Source organism: Nerophis ophidion, linkage group LG07 (genome assembly GCF_033978795.1).
Source record: "Nerophis ophidion isolate RoL-2023_Sa linkage group LG07, RoL_Noph_v1.0, whole genome shotgun sequence".
Taxonomy (NCBI): Eukaryota; Metazoa; Chordata; class Actinopteri; order Syngnathiformes; family Syngnathidae; genus Nerophis; species Nerophis ophidion.
This window is the reverse complement of record NC_084617.1, coordinates 53,718,608-53,740,411: the sequence shown is the minus strand read 5'-3', so window position 1 is coordinate 53,740,411 and position 21,804 is coordinate 53,718,608. Positions and strand designations below refer to the sequence as shown.

Here is a 21,804-nt window from a genome sequence, read left to right as displayed (position 1 = left end):
CTCCCCTCTTGACAGGCTGTTGTGGTCCTTGTGGGTTTTCCTCAATAACTTCATTCAATTCGGAGCCCACCCCTTTCACCCTGACCCGCATTCCACGTATGCCCACCCAGTTCGGGTCTCAGCCTGGCACTTGGAGTGCCTGAAGGAGCAAACTATGGGTGCTCAACAAAAGCAACAGTGTCAAGCCGATATGTGCAGAAGAGTTACTGTGTGTCTTTGGGCTGGAACGTTTATCCACAATAGGACAGATTGGGCCACAGGGGCCCAATTATAACAACTATGGCAGTAACTGTACAGTTTGACCATGAGATGTCCACAGCAAGAGCATATCAAAAAGTCATTACAAAGTTTAGTATTCAATGTCATTAGAGATGTGTTTTCTGTGGTATGGTTTGTTTTAACCATGCATAATACATTTTATTAAGAAGATCCATGGTTACATTTGGACAATTTGCTTTTTTGGAAAAGGAGTTAGGAGGTAGAAAAACATTTCTACTGACCCTTTCTACATAACTATTACTGATGGTTCATTCACACCATGACTTTGACATGTTAACACGTACAACATTTTTGTTTGCTTGCATTTTTGTCATTCCTATGTAAAAAGAAGGAAAGGTGTTCAAAATATCCAACACATAGGATTTTGACAAAAAAAGAACACGGTTTGTGCCGTGTTAATGTAACAAAATAAATACAAATACTACTGTTAGAGTTGATAACGTGTCCTCTGCAATCATAGTCATTATTTTGGCTTCCATCTTTTAATATGTTTGACAGTTTGCTGCTCAAAGAGTCTTGCATTTTCTCCTGATTCTTGACGAGGTCTTTGTTGTTTTGTTAAGACACTCATTCATGCGGCGTATAGTTCCTTTCAAATGTTGTTTCTGAATCTGCAAAGCCACATAATTTTTCGATTAATAAACTTCATGACTTCGACTCTGGCTTTCTCTGATTCTCCATTTTATTGGAACATATTTGACAGTTTTCTACTCAAAGAACCATAAACTTTTCTCCTGCTTCCCTAAGTCGCATGCTTGGCAATGTCTGCCTTGTGTTTTGTCAGATGATCATTGTAGACTTTTTTTTTTCTTTTCACATTGCTTCACTGAATCAACAAAGTCACCTTATTTTTTTTGTTGATAAACTTCATGGGTCTGATTTTGGCTTTCTCCGGTCCTCCATTTACAGTAATACAGTGTTTTCACTGTTTTCTGCTCAAAGGGCCTTGAATTTTCTCTAACTTGCACGCTTTCTTGGCAATTTTTGCATTTTGTCTGATGCTCATTGATGTAGACTTTCATCCTTTTCAGAGTGCTTCTCTGAATACTTAAAACCACCTTTTATTTTTTTTGTTTGTAGACTTAATGATTTTGACAGGTGCCACTTAGACACCGACCTCCACCACCTTCGTCTGCCTGTTGCTCTGTTAAAATGTCATCGTGTTCTTCTCCTCAGTTATTTAAAGCCCAGTCACAATCATTCTGGAATCAATGTATATTCAGATTGAATTTTCCCATGTACAACTACGCCTCTGTAGTTGTGTGACAGGACCAGAATATTGCAAACTGGTGGCATGTATTCCAAAATGCAACCTTGATAGAAGTTAAATGTTTGATGTAGCTCTTGTGGATCTCTGACTGCTGTGCAGTTTACACCTAAAGTTGTCATCTAGAAGCCACTCTGTAATGGCCCAAGCATTGTGGTGATAAACTATCTGCTTCATGCACATTCCGCATGTAGCGTGTATGGTAAAGGATTTCAAAGACTGTATAGAGACGTCTTGATCATGTAGTACAAATACTGTCTTTGTTCTTTAGCTTGCTGAATTTGTTGTTTTACGTCCCTTCCGCCCCTCCTATCAGCTTGCAGTGTGTGCAATCAATGGCCTGTCTGTATGGCGACACAGAACAGGGACTATGCAAGCCTCTCCTCCCTCGCTCCATCCCTCTCTCTTGTGTGTGTGTGTGTGTGTGTGTGTGTGTGTGTGCGTGTGTGTGTTTGTCTCTCTGACAAGTGCTCATTCCCTGACAAGAGTCCCTGATGCAGCAGGGACCAGAGCCTCCCTGCAATGCTTTGTTCAGCGAGATGGCTTTTGCATCAAAAAGTTAGGCGCAGGAGGCGGGCTGAGGGCTCAGGTGTGTTTTTATAGGCAGCTTGAAACTGGAGAAGATGTGGGAGATCTCTTATGTGGACATGTGATAAGGTGAGATCTGCATTGGACTTTGCTGCCTCTCATATCTCTATATGACGATCAGATGTAAGAACTTGTGCGGTAGCTAAGCAACTTGTTTTTGACAGGTGGAGTATGAAAGGAAAGACCATGCAACCAGACATTCCAAGTTGGACTAATGTATGAAGGTAAGAACTCGCCAGTCTGTGTTTCTCTTTTCCGCTGCTGTTGATGAACACTGAGTAAATATTATTATGCTTAATATTATCCATCCATCCATCCATTTTCTACCGCTTATTCCCTTTCGGGGTCGCGGGGGGCGCTGGCACCTATCTCAGCTACAATCGGGCGGAAGGCAGGGTACACCCTGGACAAGTCGCCACCTCATCGCTAGTGTGCATAATACCAGTTTATACCAGTTGTTTACTCCAGCAACAAATGAATGCCTTAAAATAGAGCCGTCATAAAAAGCTCATTGACAGACTACATAAGGGTCTTTGTTGTCACAACTGTGCTTAAAAATAGAAAACCCGTTTCCATTTGAGTTGGGAAATTGTGTTAGATGTAAATATAAACGGAATACAATGATTTGCAAATCCTTTTCAACCCATATTCAGTTAAATGCACTACAAAGACAAGATATTTGATGTTCAAACTCATAAACTTCATTTTTTTTGTGCAAATAATTAACTTAGAATTTCATGGCTGCAACACATGCCAAAGTAGTTGGGAAAGGGCATGTTCACCACTGTGTTACATCACCTTTTCTTTTAACAACACTCAATAAACATTTGGGAACTAAAGGAAACTAATTGTTGAAACTTGGAAAGGGGAATTATTTCCATTTCTTGTTTTATGTAGAGCTTCAGTCGTTCAACAGTCCGGGGTCTCCACTGTTGTATTTTACGCTTCATAATGCGCCACACATTTTTGATGGGAGACAGGTCTGGACTGCAGGCGGGCCAGGAAAGTACCCGCACTCTTTAAATACAAAGCCACGCTGTTGTAACACGTGGCTTGGCATCGTCTTGCTGAAATAAACAGGGGCGTCCTTGATAACGTTGCTTGGATGTAAACATATGTTGCTCCAAAACCTGTATGGACCATTCAGCATTAATGGTGCCTTCACAGATGTGTAAGTTACCTATGCCTTGGGCACTAATGCACCCTCGTACCATCACAGATGCTGGCTTTCGAACTTTGTGCCTATAACAATCCGAATGGTTATTTTCTTCTTTGTTCCAAAGGACACCATGTCCATAGTTTCCAAATATATTTTGAAATGTGGACTTGTCAGACCACAGAACACTTTTCCACTTTGCATCAGTCTGTGTTTGTGGGTGTTGTTGATGAATGAGTTTTGCTTTGCTTAGTAGAGTTTTAACTTGCACTTACAGATGTAACGACCAACTATAGTTACTGACAGTGGTTTTATGAAGTGTTCCTGAGCCCATGTGGATATATCCTTTACACACTGATGTCTGTTTTTGATGCAATACCACCTGAGGGATCAAAGGTCCGTAATATCATCGCTTACGTGCAGTGATTTCTCCAGATTCTCTGAACCTTTTGATGATTTTACGGACCGTAGATGGTAAAATCCCTAAATTCCTTGCAATAGCTCGTTGAGAAATGTTGTTCTAAAACTGTTCGCCAATTTGCTTACAAATTGGTGACCCTCGCCCCATCCTTGTTTGTGAATTACTTAGCATTTCATGGAAGCTGCTTTTATACCCAATCATGGCACCCACCTGTTCCCAATTAGCCTGCACACCTGTGGGATGTTCCAAATAAGTGTTTGATGAGCATTCCTCAACTTTATTGATATTCCTCAACTTCTTTGTAACGTGTTGCTGGCATCAAATTCTAAAGTTTATGATTATTTGCAAACAAAAAAATGATCAGTTAGAACATCAAATACGTTGTCTTTGTAGCATGTTCAACAGGATATGGGTTGAAAATAATTTGCAGATCATTGTATTCTGCTTATTTTTACATCTAACACAATTTCCCAACTGTATCAAAAAAACGACATCAATCTCTAAAGGATATCGCCACATGGGCTCAAGAAAACTTCAGAAAACCATTGTCACTAAATACAGTTCGTCGCTACATCTGTAAGTGCAAGTTAAAGCTCTACTATGCAAAGCGATAGCCATTTATCAACAATATCCAGAAACTCCGCCGGCTTCTCTGTGCCCGAGATCATCTAAGATGGACTGATGCAAAGTGGAAAAGTGTTCTGTGGTCTGACGAGTCCACATTTCAAATTTTTGGGGGAAATATTCAACATCGTGTCATCCAGACCAAAGGGAAAGCGAACCATCTAGACTGTTATCGACGCAAAGTTCAAAAGCCAGCATCTGTGATGGTATGGGGGTGCATTAGTGCCCATGGCAGGGGTAACTTACACATCTGTGAAGGTACCATTAATGCTGAAAGGTACATACAGGTTTTGGAAAAACATATGCTGCCATCTAAGCGCCGTCTTTTTCATGGACGCCTCTGCTTATTTCAGCAAGACAATCCCAAGCCACATTCAGCACGTGCTACAGCAGCGTGGCTTCGTAGTAAAAGAGTGCGGGTACTTTCCTGGCCCGCCTGCAGTCCAGACCTGTCTCCCATCGAAAATGTGTGGCGCATTATGGAGCGTAAAATACGACAGCGGAGACCTCGGACTGTTGAACGACTGAAGCGCTACATAAAACAAGAATGAGAAATAATTCCACTTTCAAAGCTTCAACAATTAGTTTCCTCAGTTCCCAAACGTTTGAGTGTTATTAAAAGAAAAGATGTAACACAGTGGTGAACATGCCCTTTCCCAACTACTTTGGCACGTGTTGCAGCCATGAAATTCTAAGTTAATTATTATTTGCAAAAGAACATAAAGTTTATGAGTTTGAACATCAAATATCTTGTCATTGTAGTGCATTCAACTGAATATGGGTTGAAAAGGATTTGCAAATCATAGTATTCCGTTTATATTTACATCTAACACAATTTCCCAACTCATATGGAAACGGGGTTTGTACATGTATATACTGTACGTACATGAATATATGTACGTATAAAACCCAACACCAAGAAAAGACATTTGAAAGGCAATTCAATATAAATAAAGAATAGTGAACAACAGGCTGAATAAGTGTATGTTATGACGCATAAATAACCAACTGAGAAGGTGCCAGGTATGTTCACGTAACATATTATGGTAAGAGTCTTTCAAATAACTATAACATATAGAACATGTTATACGTTTACCAAACAATATGTCACTCCTAATCTATAAATCCCATGAAATCTTGTACGTCTAGTCTCTTATGTGAATGAGCTAAATAATATTATTTGATATTTTATGGTAATATGTTAATAATTTCACTCATAAGTCGCTCCTGAATATAAGTCGCACCCCTGGCCAAACTATGAAAAAAACGGCGATTTATAGTCCGAAAAATACGGTATATACGTACGGGGACGGCGTGCCAACGTTGGTAGAGTGGCTGTGCCAGAAATCTGAGGGTTATTGCTTCAATCCCCACCTTCTACCATCCTAGTTACATCCGTTGTGTCCTTGGGCAAGACACTTCACCCTTGCTCCTGATGGGTCCTGGTGAGCACCTTGCATGGCAGCTCCTGCCGTCAGTGTGTGTGAACGGGCGAATGTGGAAACACTCTCAAAGCGCTTTGGGCTCCTTCAAAAAATATGTGTATACGTACATGTGTACATGTATTTAAGTGTATATGTACATGTATATACGTAAATACATATATACAAAACCCAAAACCAGTGAAGTTTGCATATTGTGTAAATCATAAATAAAAACCGAATGATTTGCAAATCCTTTTCAACCTATATTCAATTCAATACACTGCAATTATAAAGAAAGATTTTCACACATAGAAGTAATCATGAACTTAAAGTGCCCTCTTTGGGGATTGTAATAGAGATCCATCTGGATTCATGAACTTAATTGTAAACATTTCTTCACTAAAAAAGAAATATTTAACATCAATATTTATGGAACATGTCCAGAAAATGGCTTCACGGGGTTAGTGTGTCTGCCTCACAATACGAAGGTCCTGCAGTCCTGGGTTCAAATCCAGGCTTGGGATCTTTCTGTGTGGAGTTTACATGTCCTCCCCGTGAATGCGTGGGTTTCCTCCGGGTACTCCGGCTTCCTACCACTTCCAAAGACATGCACCAGGGCGGTATAGCTCGGTTGGTAGAGCGGCCGTGCCAGCAACTTGAGGGTTCCAGGTTCGATCCCCGCTTCCGCCATCCTAGTCACTGCCGCTGTGTCCTTGGGCAAGACACTTTACCCACCTGCTCTCAGTGCCACCCACATTGGTTTAAATGTAAAAATTAGATATTGGGTTTCACTGTGTAAAGCGCTTTGAGTCATTAGAGAAAAAGCGCTATATAAATATAATTCACTTCACTTCACAAAGACAAGACATTTAACGTTCCAACTGAAGGAATTTTGCAAATATCAGCTCATTTGGAATTTAATGCCTGTAACATGTTTCAAAAAAGCTTGTACAAGTGACAAAAAAGACTGAGAATGTTGAGGAATGCTCATCAAACACTTATTTGTAACATCCCATAGGCAAATAGGCCAATTGGGAACAGGTGGGTGATTCGGTATAAAAGCAGCTTTCATGAAATGCTGAGTCATTCACTAACAAGGATGTAGCGAGGGTCACCACTTTGTAAGCAAATTGTCGAACAGTTTAAGAACAACATTTATCAATGAGTTATTGCAAGGAATTTAGGGATTGGACCATCTATGGTCGGTAATATCAAAAGGTTAAGAGAATCTGGAGAAATCACTGCATGTAAGCGATGATATAACGGACCTTCTATCCCTCAGGCAGTACTGCATCAAAAAGCGACATCACTGTGTAAAGGATATCACCACATGTGCTCAGGAACACTTCAGAAAACCACTATCAGTAACTACAGTTTGTCGCTACATCTGTAAGTGCAAGTTAAAACTCTACTATTCAAAGCAAAAGCCATTTATCAACAACACCCAGAAACGCCGCCGGCTTCACTGGATGGACAGATGCAAAGTGGAAAAGTGTTCTGTGGTCTGACGAATCCACATTTCAAATTGTTTTTGGAAACTGGACGATGTGTCCTCCGGAACAAAGAGGAAAAGAACCATCCGTATTTTTATAGGCGCAAATTTCAAAAGCCAGCATCTGTGATGGTATGGGGGTGTACTAGTGCCCAAGGCATGGGTAACTTACCATTAATGCTGAAAGGTACATACAGGTTTTGGAGTAACATATCTTGCCATCCAAGCAACGTTATCATGTACGCCCCTGTTTCTTTCAGCAAGACAATGCCAAGCCACGTGTTACAACAGTGTGGCTTCATAATAAGAGTGCAGGTACTAGACTGACCTGCCTGTAGTCCAGACCCATGTCTCTCATTGAAAATGTGCGGTGCAATATGAAGCCTACAATACGACAACGGAGACCCTGGACTGTTGAACAACTCAAGCTGTACACCAGGCAAGAATAGGAAAGAGTTCCACCTGAAAAGCTTAAAACATTTGACTCCTCAGTTCCCTAATGTTTACTGAGTGTTATTAAAAGGAAAGGCCATGTAACACAGTGGTAAAAATGCCCCTGTGCCAACTTTTTAGCAATTTTTGCTGCCATTAAATTCTAAGTTAATGATTATTTGCAAAACAAAATGAAGTTTCTCAGTTCGAACATTGAATATCTTGTCTTTGCAGTCTATTCAATTCAATGTAAGTTGAAAAAGATTTACAAATCATTGTATTCTGTTTTTATTTACGAATTACACAGCATACCAACTTCACTGGTTTTGCATTTTGTACATATGTATACATAGTATATACGTATACTTGTATATATATAGGTATATACATATACAGTATGTATATACAGCTTTATGTATATACATATATAGTGTGTATATATACGTGTGTGTGCATGTATGTATGTATGTATGGGGGTATGTGTGTGTATGTATATATATATATATATATATATATATACACACACACCTATATGTATGTGTGTTAACGTTTAACGAATGCCAGTTGATGTATTTGCGCAACACTGTGTTGTGTAAACATCACTTCCCAGTGCCTTATGAGCTGTGCTGGGCAATGAGTTGACTTTTAGACTTTTTAGCTCTTTGACCCTTCCCAAATAACTCTTAACCAGTGGGGATTTGTCGACCCGTGTTTGAAGTTATCACAATTCCTGGGCTGGACATATGTTACTCACCATAATTTTGGGGCTTTTTCGATGGCCGGATCGATTGTCTTCAGCTTACTGGCCCCATTTTAACATGTAACATTCCTTTTTAAAAATTTAAACTTTTAGACAATAAATATTGTATAAATACATTTAAAATAAATCACTCTCAACTACAGTAATTTTGACAATTTAATAATAATGTACAGTGTTTACCTTGGAGAGTGGACTTCTACGTTATCTCCTTCAGCTGTTTCTCCGTCAAACACACCATCAGCAGCATATGTTAATGAATAAATGTCCACCGTTAAGATGTTATTTCAACATTGTTGAGTGGTGTTAAACTATTTATTTTTTCATATGGTGTAGATAAGCAGTGATATGCTCCAACTGCTTCACCATGTTAGCTTCATGAGCTCCAAACCCCAACGCGCCAAATTTGGCCCCCTGGCCATCTTTGGGCACCCCTTACATTGACTATTGGATACAGAATATGACAAAAATTTGTATACCTCTCACATTTGTTTTTCTATCACAGTGTCTTTATCTGGTCAAATACACCATCAGCATCTTTTCTATATTTTCATGAATAAATGTCTGCCATTTGGATATTATTTTAAAATTTCTTGGCTGGCGTTAAATTCATTGTGCTTCAGTATGGTGCAGACCAGCAGTGATACGTTCAAATTGCTTCGCCAAGTTTGCTACACACTCTTCCATGTTTTTGATGATTTTTTTTTTTTAATTCAATGAATATCATACACTTCTTCTTCATAGCACTGTGCTTTACACTAACCTTTTCCTTCCCACGGTTGGAAAGCAAAGTTATGACCATTTTTCGCTATAAGCTAAATCTAGCAAGTAAGACATTAGATGATTAAGGGTTCACTTTGACATTTACTAAGCCAACTAATGGCGAGGAGGCTTCTAACTAAAATGTTTGTTTCTAACAATTAGCCGAGAGACAGCTCTTATCTCAAAACACGCTTGTTGGAGCACTCTTAAGTTAAGGTATCACTGTAAATACCTGCAAAAATAGCAATAAAGTATAATTTAATTCTGCATGGACTGATTCTTTTGTCTAAAAAATAAACCCAATATTACAGTATTGTGTTTTGCGGCTCTAGACTTCTTTGGTTACAAAAAAGCGGTGGTATAATGGCTTTTTTGATGATAAAAGATAGCTGACTCCTGGACTAGAACATTAAATGACTGAAGGAATGACACGTGCAGCTTGTGGTTTGCTGGTCCGCCGATAATATCAGACATGTTTTACCTAACCAGCACTTACAAACCAGCAAGGCAGACAAAGATGATCTACTACAGGATCTTTGTCTAATATGTTTGTGCATAAATCCTGACTGAAACTCTATATGTTGTTTTACATGATTTATTTATTATCCTCAACAACAATAATGGTGTAAGTTCATGTAAAAAAAACTGAGTGTAATGCAGTGTTTCCTGTTTCCTGGAAGTCAGCTGAGAACACGTTTGATACCACATGACCGCAGATCAGTATCTGCTGGAAACATTCTTCATTCATTCTTGTTTAGAAAACAGGACGGCTCAAGTGAAACACGGTGCTGATTTGGCAGGTGCTTCCAATTACAACGTATCATTTTTCCCAGAGATGCATTATTTATTTTATGAGACAACTGAGAAACAAGTACAGTGACGTCTAAACTGCAACAATTACGACTATTTTTGCACTGAATGTCATGTTTTCAGCATTTTAAATCTGTTTATCTTTCTTATATATACTGTACACATACTTGCCAACCCTCCCGGATTTTCCGAGAGACTCCCGGAATTCAGCGCCTCTCCCGAAAACCTCCCGGAAGACATTTTTCTCCCGAAAATCTCCCGAAATTCAGCAGGAGCTGGAGGCCACTCCCCCCCCTCCCCAGCTCAAACATGCACAGTTTGAAGCTTGAAAAGGAGGATTGCAGGCGGATCTGACGGCATTTAAAGTTCTTTTTAAAAAGACTGCTAATCCTCCTCCTTAATGAACACAGAAGTTCATTAAGAGGGGCGGACTCACCGGCCCTCAGCCATGTTTCCGTCACACAGAGGAAGTCACTTCCGCGGGAATTGAAGAAATCCTTCAGGATAAACATTTTGTTTGTCAAAGATCTTGCGTTCACAAGACCGAACCTGGCAGGGGCCAGCACATCCAAGGGCGCAGCTAATCCAGGTGGGGCCCGACACACAGCCCGCAGATGGCGGGGGAGAGGAGCCACGAGGCGGGAAAGGAAGGCAGGAATCAGGCCACGTGAAAAAGCTGACTGGGACGTCGAAAAACCAACGTTGAAGTTGATCATATCAGTGGGAGAGGGGCAAATATCCAACAGTGTTTGGCGGTCATACAAAAGCAGTGAGCTGACAGAGACGAAAATAGACGCAAACAACACAAAAACGAACATAGCTGACAGCGAGAGACACCAGGGCAAAGCACATACTGGCGTCATCTTCTGGAAACTCAGAGGTGACGTTACTCAAATAGTGAAAGGTAAGTGTTGTTGTTTTTTATTAACCACCAAGCACAGTACAGTTAGTAAAACAACTGTCTTTTTATTACTGTGTATTTAATAGGTGCCGTCTGAAATTCAACTATTTCTTTAATTGATATATACAGTATAATAAAATAAATATATATGGCTAGAATTCACTGAAAGTTAAGTATTTCATACATATATCATTGTGTATACATATAGATATGTACATATATATATATATATATATATATATATATATATGAAATACTACTCGAGTTGGTGAATTGGCTGTAAATATACACCCCTCCCCTCTTAACCACGCCCCCACCTCCCGAAATCGGAGGTCTCAAGGTTGGCAAGTATGACTGTACACTTTGGGCCTGATATACTTGTGGTTTGCGTGTACTAAACCACGTGCAAACTAGATAGCAGATGCAAAGCTGATCTCCTAAACATTCAACAATTGGATTACGTCTGTTAAATAAGTAGAATAAGGTGTGCAATCCATTTTGCGTCTGTCTCAATGAACATGCAAGATATATGCTGATCATCAAAACGCCCACAATATTGGGAAAAGATGCAAAAATAATGATTTAGCATGCGCAAAGTAATTTATCAACACTCATCAGCGTTTTGCTAGCACTTTTTTGCGTTTTATTTAGCACGTGTCAAAAAGACGTGCAAACTGACCGTTCCACACACAGTTACGGGATCAGTGATGGAAAAACGAGATCCCTCTGTCCTGCATCTCAAGATTTTGGACTGATAGGAATAAAAAAATAATGTCTATTCAGCAACATAATTTTATACAGTGGTTACTGAAAGTATTCAAATCCCTTTGTTTCATTGCAGCCATTTGGTAAAATCTAAACATTTCATTTTATTTAAATGATAAATAAATAAATGGGTTGTACTTGTATAGCGCTTTTCTACCTTCAAGGTACTCAAAGCGCTTTGACACTACTTCCACATTCATCCATTCACACACACATTCACACACTGATGGAGGGAGCTGCCATGCAAGGCGCTAACCAGCACCCATCAGGAGCAAGGGTGAAGTGTCTTGCTCAGGACACAACGGACGTGACGAGGTTGGTTCTAGGTGGGATTTGAACCAGTGACCCTCGGGTTGCGCACGGCCACTCTTCCACTGCGCCACACCGTCCCTATTTCTCATTAATGTACACACAGCAGTAGGTGTGGTGTTCTTGGGATGCAACTCAGTATACTTCTTCTTTCAAACACGACAAGTTGAGTTTATACCAAAATGGATACATGGATGATTCAGCAGCGAATTGGGAGAATGTCATGTGGTCAGATGAAACCAAAATATAACTTTTTGGTATAAACTCAACTCGTCGTGTTTGGAGGAAGAAGAATACTGAGTTGCATCCCAAGAACACCACACCTACTGTGAAGCACGGGGGTGGAAACATCATGCTTTGGGGCTGTTTTTCTGCTCAGGGGACAGGACGATTGATCCGTGTTAAGGAAAGAATGAATGGGGCCATGTATCGTGAGATTTTGAGCCAAAACCTCCTTCCATCAATGAGAGCTTTAAATGGTTGACCAAATACACATTTTCCACCATAATTTACAAATAATTCTTTAAAATTCCTCCAATGTAAATTCCTGCATTTTTTTTTCACATTGTCTCTCACAGTTGAAGTGTACCTATGATGAAAATTACAGACCTCTGTCATCATTTTAAGTGGGAGAACTTGCACAATCGGTGGCTGACTACTTTTTTGCCCCACTGTACATCATCGTATAATATACGAAATACAAGACAATACAATACATTTAAAAATGTACCCCCCAAATACCCATTTACAATTCATTTAAAAATAAAAGGGGAATCTTTAAATCCACCAAATTAGTCTCAATATCATATTATTCAAATTTGATTAAAATGTTGCAAATTGACGATCAGTGATAATCACATCATACATACAAAGGTCAAGACCAAAATTATGCGACTGATGTGAATTCCTCAAATGGTAAATGGTAAATGGGTTGTACTTGCATAGCGCTTTTCTACCCCTTTTTAAGGAGCCCAAAGCGCCCATTCACACACACATTATTTTCCAACTTAATAAAGGTTTACTTCTAGTGTTATGTCTATTAGAAGTTGGGGTCACTGGGATGAGTTGGCCGAGTCTAGAATTGAATCCATATACTATGTTATAATTAATACAAGCACTGTGGAATTTTTTGCACTCTGTAAGCTTCAGAAGATTGTACCCATAAAAAAGGGGATTTGAGGGAGCATTAAAGTGGCAATCAATCAAACTAGATCTGAACTATCTAAGTCTACTCGGATGAGCGGCGAAACGTCTTCTAAGACAAACCAAACAGCCAGTTGTGATCGATTGAATTCCCTGAGATCTGGGCATCAACAACACAAACACGCCTACTAGTTTTGGATTACAGCTACGCCTTCAACACCATTCGCCCAACGAAGCTCTTTGGGAAGCATATAGACCTTGGAGTACCGACACCCACCTGGACTTCCTTATAGACCAGTGGTTCTTAACCTTGTTGGAGGTACCGAACCCCACCAGTTTCATATGCACATTCATCGAACCCTTCTATAGTGAAAAATGAAATGTTTTTTTTGTTGTTTTTTCAAATTCAATACAAAGTTATATGTTTTGTTTACTGAAATGAGGTGGCGACTTGTCCAGGGTGTACACCACCTTCCATTTGGATGGATGGATGTTTTGTTTTTTTACTAGTGCACAACATGAACATCACCTTGTTCAAAGAACGAAACCAACACAGTGCATGAACTCCCAACAACTTACACACTTGCAAATCAGATGGAAAATTAAAGGTTACATTGTTTGTGGGGTAGCCATAATACTTAGACTTAAACTTACTTTTTATTGTCATTAAAATGTTAACTTTACAGTACAGATACGCCGATTGGGAGATGTTTTCATTTACACGATTGATTGAATGAAACTTTTGTTAGTAGATTGCACAAAACAATACATATTCCATACAATTGACCACTAAATGGTAACACCCGAATAAGTTTTTCAACTTGTTTAATTAAGTCGGTGTCCACGTTAATCAATTCATGAGTCTGGTGTGTCTTGACCGCTGCGGTGGAGGCTCTGCCGAACCCCTAGGGTTCGATTAAACCCAGGTTAAGAACCACTGTTGTAGACAGACCACAGGTGGTGAGGATGGGAACAAAGGCCTCTGCTGAGCTGACAATCAGCACAGGAACCCCCCAGGACTGCTGCCTCAGCCCTAAACTTTTCTCCCTGTACACACATGACTGCGTCTCCCCCCAGGACAATAACATTTTGGTCCACAAAGTCCCTGTCTACGGAGAGGATAATGCCTTAGTTTTGAACATAGACAAGACAAAGGAGCTAATTCTGGACTTCAGGAGCAAACTTATCACCTCTTATTGCAAAGAATACATGCCTTTTTTTCAATGCACACTGAATGTGTTGTTTGTTTTTTTTTAGGTAACCCTTGACTGTGCTGCACAATGGCAGGCAAGCAAAGACGGCCCTGGAGGTCCATGTGCAAAAGCCTGGTTCTTGGTATTTTAGTGACCTCCTGCATGATGCTGCTTTACTCTCTGTCCATGCCGCAGGTGCCTCTGAACATACCTGAGTATGCACATGCCTTCAACCAATAAGCATGCATATACATGTGGGACAATTGTATTTCACAGGACCACTCTTGCGTCCTTGTTTGTGTACACTTCATTAGGTACACCTTCCCAAACTAACACTACTGTACAACTACTTTGTAGGACAAGAAAGTCAATATGTAATGAATTAAAGGGGTGCACACTAAACATGTGCGATCGATCGGCCACCGACAGGTACCGGCCGATGTTTGTGAAAAGTACGTGATCGCCATTAATGGCTGACACTGTATATGTTTTTAGTCCCCTAGCAGCTAATTATGTGTCTCCATACACAGTGTGGAGCCACTCCCCTAAGCTTATGTTAATCACCTCTTGTTCTTTAAATTAACTGCTTTTCTTGGTATTTTAAGTAGGCCTGTCATTATCTGGTGTCATTATCACATCATGTTACACAGAGCAAGTTGGGAGCAGGCATGCTAAGTTTAACAGCAAATGTTGGTGCGTCAGCATTGTCACAGTAAGTACACGACACTTTTAAGAAGGGTGGATCCATCTATAAATTGGTGGTGTTGACAGCAAGGGTGGTATCAGTATATGAACGATACCAGACTGATTAAGTCAATATTTTTACTTTCTCAAAATAATTTTTGTTATTTTGGGTGATGTTTACAAACTCGAGGAATGATTCCGTGGACACAGGAGGATTTGGAGCAAAAAATGAGTAGTCGATAGAAATTTTTGCTTTTGTTTAGTTATTGTGTACTATTGCACTCCACTCATCATGGACATAGAAACCAACAATTTCCCCCGCATCCAAATATTTCCGGTTTCCCCAAAATTTCTGCATTTCAGTTTCAGTTCCCTTTTTTTTTTTTGACAACTATTTTCCTCGCATTGTTCAACCAATTTCAGTTGTTAAACCATCAAAACATTCCTCTTAGTTTAGACAATCAGGATGTAAAACTTTTGCATTTTTATGAAAAAAAAATGATGTTTTACCCGTATTCCCTCTTTTCTATAACTATTAAAAAGTGTTACTGCTTTCACATTTCTCAACAGTTTCAAAGGGTTCCACCACCAACTCATTCAGCTCGTTCAGGGATATTGGGCCACATTCCCAGTTTTTCTGCTTTTCCATAGTACTTACTTTCTATTCAAAAGTGTTATAACTGCCATGTTTTTCAAAGAATTTCAACTGTTTCAAAGTCAAAATGTTATGACTTAAATTAGGGCTGGACGATTATGGCAAAAATAATAATCACGTTGTATTATACGATTATTAATCAATATGAAAACGTGAGTATATATTCTGCCACCAAAACTTAACTTTAAATATAGTTAAAAAACAACAAAAACCTGGATATAAATGATTAATGAATAAACCAGTAAAATATTAATACTTTAACAATAAATAAATAAAAATAATAGCAATATAAAAAACAATACAATTCAGTTGTTCCGTTCTAATTGTTTTTAATTCCGTTTTTTTTACCTTTTACATGTATTTTTACCACCATAGAGTGTGTGCTTTTTTTGTTACAAAAATCCTCACATTTATTGGTGCAATACATCTTTGGACAATTTTGACCAGTAGTTTAGGTCAAAACATATTAATTTTGTAAATGTATAAAAAAGTGCTTTTAAGTACATTATGCTTGTATAAGGCATTTTTTTAAACCTTTATTTTGTTAGCATAGTCAGACCGGATGTGTCGCACCACGCTATTATTGTGAAGGAGAAGTGTGCTGCTGCTCAACTTGATGGGCAAAGAGTCAATTCACTTGAGGCTGTTTAAATATACAAAACAAAAGGAGAGCGGCTCCCAAGTTGCGACTCCTGTTTGTACATTAATGTTACTTCCATGATGTCGTTCACAACAACACAAGCAGATGAGATGTGTTGTGGGTGTATGGATTGTTATTGCTAGTTTTAGCTTCGTAGTTTAGTTGCTGTTTCACGCGACCGCCTCGACATTTAGTTTTTTGCTTGCACGTTGTGCGGCCCATTAATCTTTTTTTTTCATCCATCCATCCATTTCCTACCGCTTGTCCCTTTTAGGGTCATGGGGGGTCGCTGGCGCCTATCTCAGCTGCATTCGGGCGGTAGGCGGGTTACACCCTGGAAAAGTCGCCACCTCATCAGGGTTTTTCAATTTTTATATTTTCATAATCGTGAGAAGCCATAACTGAAATTAAAATTTTAATAATTGTCGAGCCCTAACATGAAACGAACATTTTTCAAACCAATTTTGCTAATAAAAATAATTTGGACTCCGAAGTCAAACAACTTGGTAGCATTTTAGTTCGGTTTTCACATATCAGCATTTACACGCAATTTCTCTCAAAATGTTTAATGTGTACTACTGACTTTGTTTTGCTCAAACAATTATAGGTAATGAAAGAGAATGATAGACTAGTTTAAATGTTGTGTTGATCTTGTTACACTGCCAATAGCATTCACCTTAAATGTATGGAAAAATGTAGTTAATACATGTGATCGGTATTACTGTAGTATCGGACGATATCACTCATAAGCAAACGTGCCCTAGTGACATCACTTTTCATCCTTGAGACAGTTTTGCTGTAAAATAGTTTAATTTGAGTGAGTGTTGTGCAAGTATGAGTGTGTATTTGATGGTCTGTGATCCCTGCAGAGTTCCAGTATCTTACTCCTGCGCCCATCGCCCATCCCAGCCGTCCAGCCCATCAAAAAGGACGTGCACCCCCAAAGTGGACATCATGTTCATGAAGACTCACAAAGCGGCGAGCAGCACCTTCCTCAACATCCTGTTCCGCTTTGGACAGAAACATCATCTGAGGTTCGCCTTCCCTGACAGCAGGAACGACTTCTTCTACCCCGCCTTTTTCCAGCGTTCCCACGTTAAAGACTACAAACCGGGAATGTGTTTCAACATCATCTGTAACCACATGCGCTTCAATGCGGACGAGGTGGCCAAGCTGTTGCCTGTCGACACGTCCTACATCACCATCCTCAGAGACCCCGCAGAACTTTTTGAGTCCTCCTTCCACTACTTCAGTCGGGTGGTGCCTTTCACTTGGAGGATGCCAGGAGGGGACAAGCTGGCCGAGTTCCTCCGTGACCCCCATTACTACTTTCACCCGGAAGGCTTTAACGCATTCTACCTCAAGAACCTGCTGTTCTTTGACTTTGGACAGGAAAATATGCTGGAGCTCGATGATCCACGCGTAGACGAGGGGATCCGATCCATCTCAGAGCGTTTCCAGTTGGTCATGTTGAGGGAACACTTTGAGGAATCTCTCATTCTTCTCAAGGACGCGCTCTGTTGGGAGATGGAGGACCTCCTCTTCTTCAAGCTCAACGCCCGCAACAGCTCAACCGTCTCCAAACTGACGCCCTACCTGAGAGCCAGGGCCCTGCAGTGGAACGCTCTCGACTGGAAGTTGTACCAGCACTTCAACGAGACCTTCTGGGAGAAAGTAGACGCGTACGGACGGGGTCGCATGGCAGAGGATGTGGCGGAGCTCAGGCGGAGGAACGCGGAGATGGCGGACGCATGCATCGAGGAAGGTCACGCTGTCGATGCCACCAGCATCCAGGAGACGGACATGCAGCCCTGGCAGCCCATCGGAGAGAAATCCATCATGGGATACAACCTGAAGAAGAACATAGACGAGGCCCAAATGAAGTTGTGCCGTAAAATGTTGATGCCGGAGCTTCAGTACTTGACCGAGTTCGGCGTCAACCTCTGGGTCACCAAGCTGTGGGGACACATCAGGTCCATCATCAACTGGTGATGAGGCATGACAACAAATGGCAGGGACAGCTAGTTACTGAAGGGTTTTACAGTTCTGTCACATCTTATTTTTACCGGTGGGTGTGGTCAAAGTAGGCAGGTGAGGCAGAACTTCACTTTTTTTTGATGAAAGATTTCAAAACAAATAATTCATCAGATAAATATTTTTTCATTAACTGTGTTTTCTGTATGATTACCATTTTTTAAGAATATTTTTCTTAAGTAAAAATCTCTGAATTAGGTGGGGAACCTGTTTTCTTGGTTCTGTGAAAATTGTACATAATGGAGTTTTACCAACTCTTTGAATGTCGCAGTAATCTCTGAAAAAGAAAACACTTAAAAGGGAACCGAGTATGCAAAACCAACTGTTCTTACCTATTGGCACCTGTTTTTGTGTATTTGGGATCTGCATAAATCCTAAAAATTTTAAATCAAACCATGGACATTGGTGTAGCTATTTATAAAACAATCTTGCCATCCCATTTCTTCCTCCAAACAAGCCATTCGGAATTTGCCCTAATTGTGACTTTTTTCCCAAGTTTTATGTTAGCGGATAACTCCATTAATGGTAGAAATTTACCCGAAGAGCTTCACGCTAGTGTTAATAAGCTCCTATTTTCCCCCCGTACATGCACAGGCATATGCCTCTTCCACTGTTGCAATTTCTAATACAAAGCAGCGTATAGTTCGAACTTATATCTGTCAGTCGACTCGCTATGGAAGTTGAAGTGGAGGCATTTAAAAATAAAACCACCCACAAAACGGTCTCAAAAAGTGGCTTGAAGATGATCTGTAAAATGTAATCTTTGCAAGATTTTGACCAAAGAACCACCATTACATGTAATGTAGACCACAAGGAAAGTGTTGTACATGTAGAAAAAAAATAATTTTAAATTATAAAAGGCCGTATCAATCCAAGCCGTGGTCAAGTGTGTCGCTGGGGTGATATAGTGTGTGTATGGACACTGCAACAGCCTCTTCTTCCTGGCTGGAACTTTGATTACTTAATATAACTACCATGAGTGTTATTTGGGATATCAATAGTTCTGTTTGGCCAAAAGGTTTGAGTTATCAGTAGAGCTTGCATGTACAACTGTGTTTGTGTGTGCATGCAATCTGCAGCGTGACAGATAGCTGACAGTTTAAAAATCAATTGATAGACACTACTACATATGTATTTTCTATTAAATAGTCACATAGGTCTGTATCAATGTGTATGCATTGAACGTCTTTTGGCACCAGTGTCCAAACATGCGACCGGTCTTATTTTTGATAGTATTACAGTAGTACAGTAATACAGAGTGGCATGATGGTCCTTTTATCTTCATTTCAATGGCTGTTTCCAAGTGTCTCAATTGAAGTCATCAGAATATCTTTGATAGTTTTCTGTAAGTTTATTTTATAATTTTTTTTACATGTGGTGTACACCGAGTTCAAAATTCAAATACAATATATAATATTTTCTGTTTGTCAGCAACTTCCTATATGTAAAATCGCTGTAGTACCCTTAGTTGACACATACACTGAGTCATCACAAAATTGGGGCGGCGTACGTGGGCTAGCAGGCGCTTATTGGGTACCACATAATATTTTCTTGCAAAAAAAACAAAAAAAACCTAACAAAACAAAATACAAGAAAAAAGGTAAAAAGGTATAACCACAAATGTTTTTTTTTTGTTTTTTTTAATAAAAGTAAACACGTGACTAAAGCATATTTGATAATATTTTTTTTATTATCTTCTTATTATTCTCTTACAAAGCAGCCTGTATTAACGTTAATGAGAGCATATGAAACTCAACTCAAAAATGCCTCGAATCCTGCCGCATTTCACTGGTTATTATAATAAGTGACCTGCAATGTTTAAATATGATGCTTCTTGCTTTACATTCACAGTGTTGTACTGTTATGACTTCATGGGTGCTTTAAATAAACATTTAACAATCTACAAATACTCAAAAAGTTGTAGTACTGTTCCTGTTTTCAAGTCTGTAATTCAAATAGTAAAATAAAATTGTTCTGGAGGAATCAATAACAAAATAAAGACCACATTATCTTCAAATGTTTATGTGTTTATGTAAAATGTGATGAAATGAGAGCACATGTATATGAAAAAGTTTTGCAAAAGGATGGCAAAAACAGCCATTATTCAAGGTGGGTACAGTATCACTTGTCATTTTTTTCACTATACTCTGTGTGTTTTTTTGTGTGTGTTATGACAAAAAAATTTTCACATTAAACAATACTATAAGTAATAAAAGTAAATATTATACATTGCATACACTATGGATACTTGCCACAGGAATATGTGAATATTTTATGTGTCATTTAATTTATATTTCCTGGCTATGTGCCACTTGACAGTAACCAAATGGATTTAACACAACACACAGGTAAAAATATCCATCCATTTTCTACTGCTTGTCCCTCTTATGTTTCATATTTGTTATGTATATATTGGTGTTTCATACACTTAGTGTTCATCATGCATTAACTATTTGTTTTGATTCCAAAGACGTGCACCTGGGATAGGTTGATTGGCAACACTAAATTGGCCCTAGTGTGTGAATGTGAGTGTGAATGTTGTCTGTCTATCTGTGTTAGCCCTGCGATGAGGTGGCGACTTATCCAGGGTGTATCCCGCCTTCCGCCCGATTGTAGCTGGGATAGGCACCAGCGCCCCCCGCAACCCCAAAGGGAATAAGCGGTAGGAGAAGGATGGATGGATGCAATAAATTATACAACACCTACAATTTTAAAATGTATCAACCTTCCATTTATGGCCAGTTAAAATAAAGTGAAATACTTATATGGGATGTGTTGATACAATTTTGTTATGTGGGCACAGTAGGAAAGGGACCTTATTCCTGGGTGGACCTCGCGTGACAGTAAGTGAGGTGGTTAATCATCTTGCAATGCACTCTGCTGAAAATGATGGAAAGCTCCACTCTTCATAGCAACTGATGCTGTGGTCAAAGTTAGAATTGCCTAAAAAACACATTTCCAATATATTCAACACTCAACTTCCAGCTAAAGTGGATAGTGCACCCCTCCAATTCATCATGTTTCATGTGTCAGGTAAAGCATGACAAATGTATATTGCAATCTACTCCAGGATTACTGTAACTTTTCAAAAAGGTCGATTGTACAATGAGGGTTGAATATTGTATAACTGTAAATATTTTTTGTCTTTTATACTCCTTGTTCCTAATTTCGGTTGAATGAAAGAAGTTGTATATATAAATACAGGCTTAATAAAAAGTACTTCCACTACGACTATAAATGAGATTGTTTTAATTTGTTACTTACAGTACATATTACGGGACAAGGTGAAACAACAATGCAGGTCCGATTCAGAGGAAATGTAAAATACCAGAAATGATATATGTATGCAAATCAGGCAAATACTGAGTTTGCAGTATATGTATCCTTGATATTTAAATCCTTCCAGTTACTGTTAAAATATACAACGCCCAAAAAGTGTGATATGAATTTATCTTAATCAGCTAAAAA

At 39.4% G+C, this 21,804-nt stretch overlaps 1 protein-coding gene across 1 annotated transcript; it reads left to right on the top strand.

Moving 5' to 3' along the window:
- Positions 1 to 1,980: 1,980 nt before the first annotated feature.
- Positions 1,981 to 20,353, top strand: gal3st1a (galactose-3-O-sulfotransferase 1a). The gene is made up of 4 exons (XM_061906490.1): positions 1,981 to 2,203; positions 2,299 to 2,358; positions 14,388 to 14,538; positions 17,172 to 20,353. The coding sequence occupies exons 3-4, from the start codon at positions 14,411 to 14,413 to the stop codon at positions 18,292 to 18,294; spliced, it is 1,251 nt and encodes a 416-aa protein (XP_061762474.1). The 5' UTR covers positions 1,981 to 2,203; positions 2,299 to 2,358; positions 14,388 to 14,410; the 3' UTR covers positions 18,295 to 20,353.
- Positions 20,354 to 21,804: the final 1,451 nt, after the last annotated feature.

What these genes read in the sequence shown, in the direction of transcription:
- gal3st1a (XM_061906490.1), top strand. Translation starts at nt 14,411, where the DNA reads ATGGCAGGCAAGCAAAGACGGCCCTGGAGGTCCATGTGCAAAAGCCTG. An exon ending in GTGCCTCTGAACATACCTGA is followed by an intron (nt 14,539 to 17,171) that starts GTATGCACATGC and finishes TGATCCCTGCAG; the next exon opens with AGTTCCAGTATCTTACTCCT.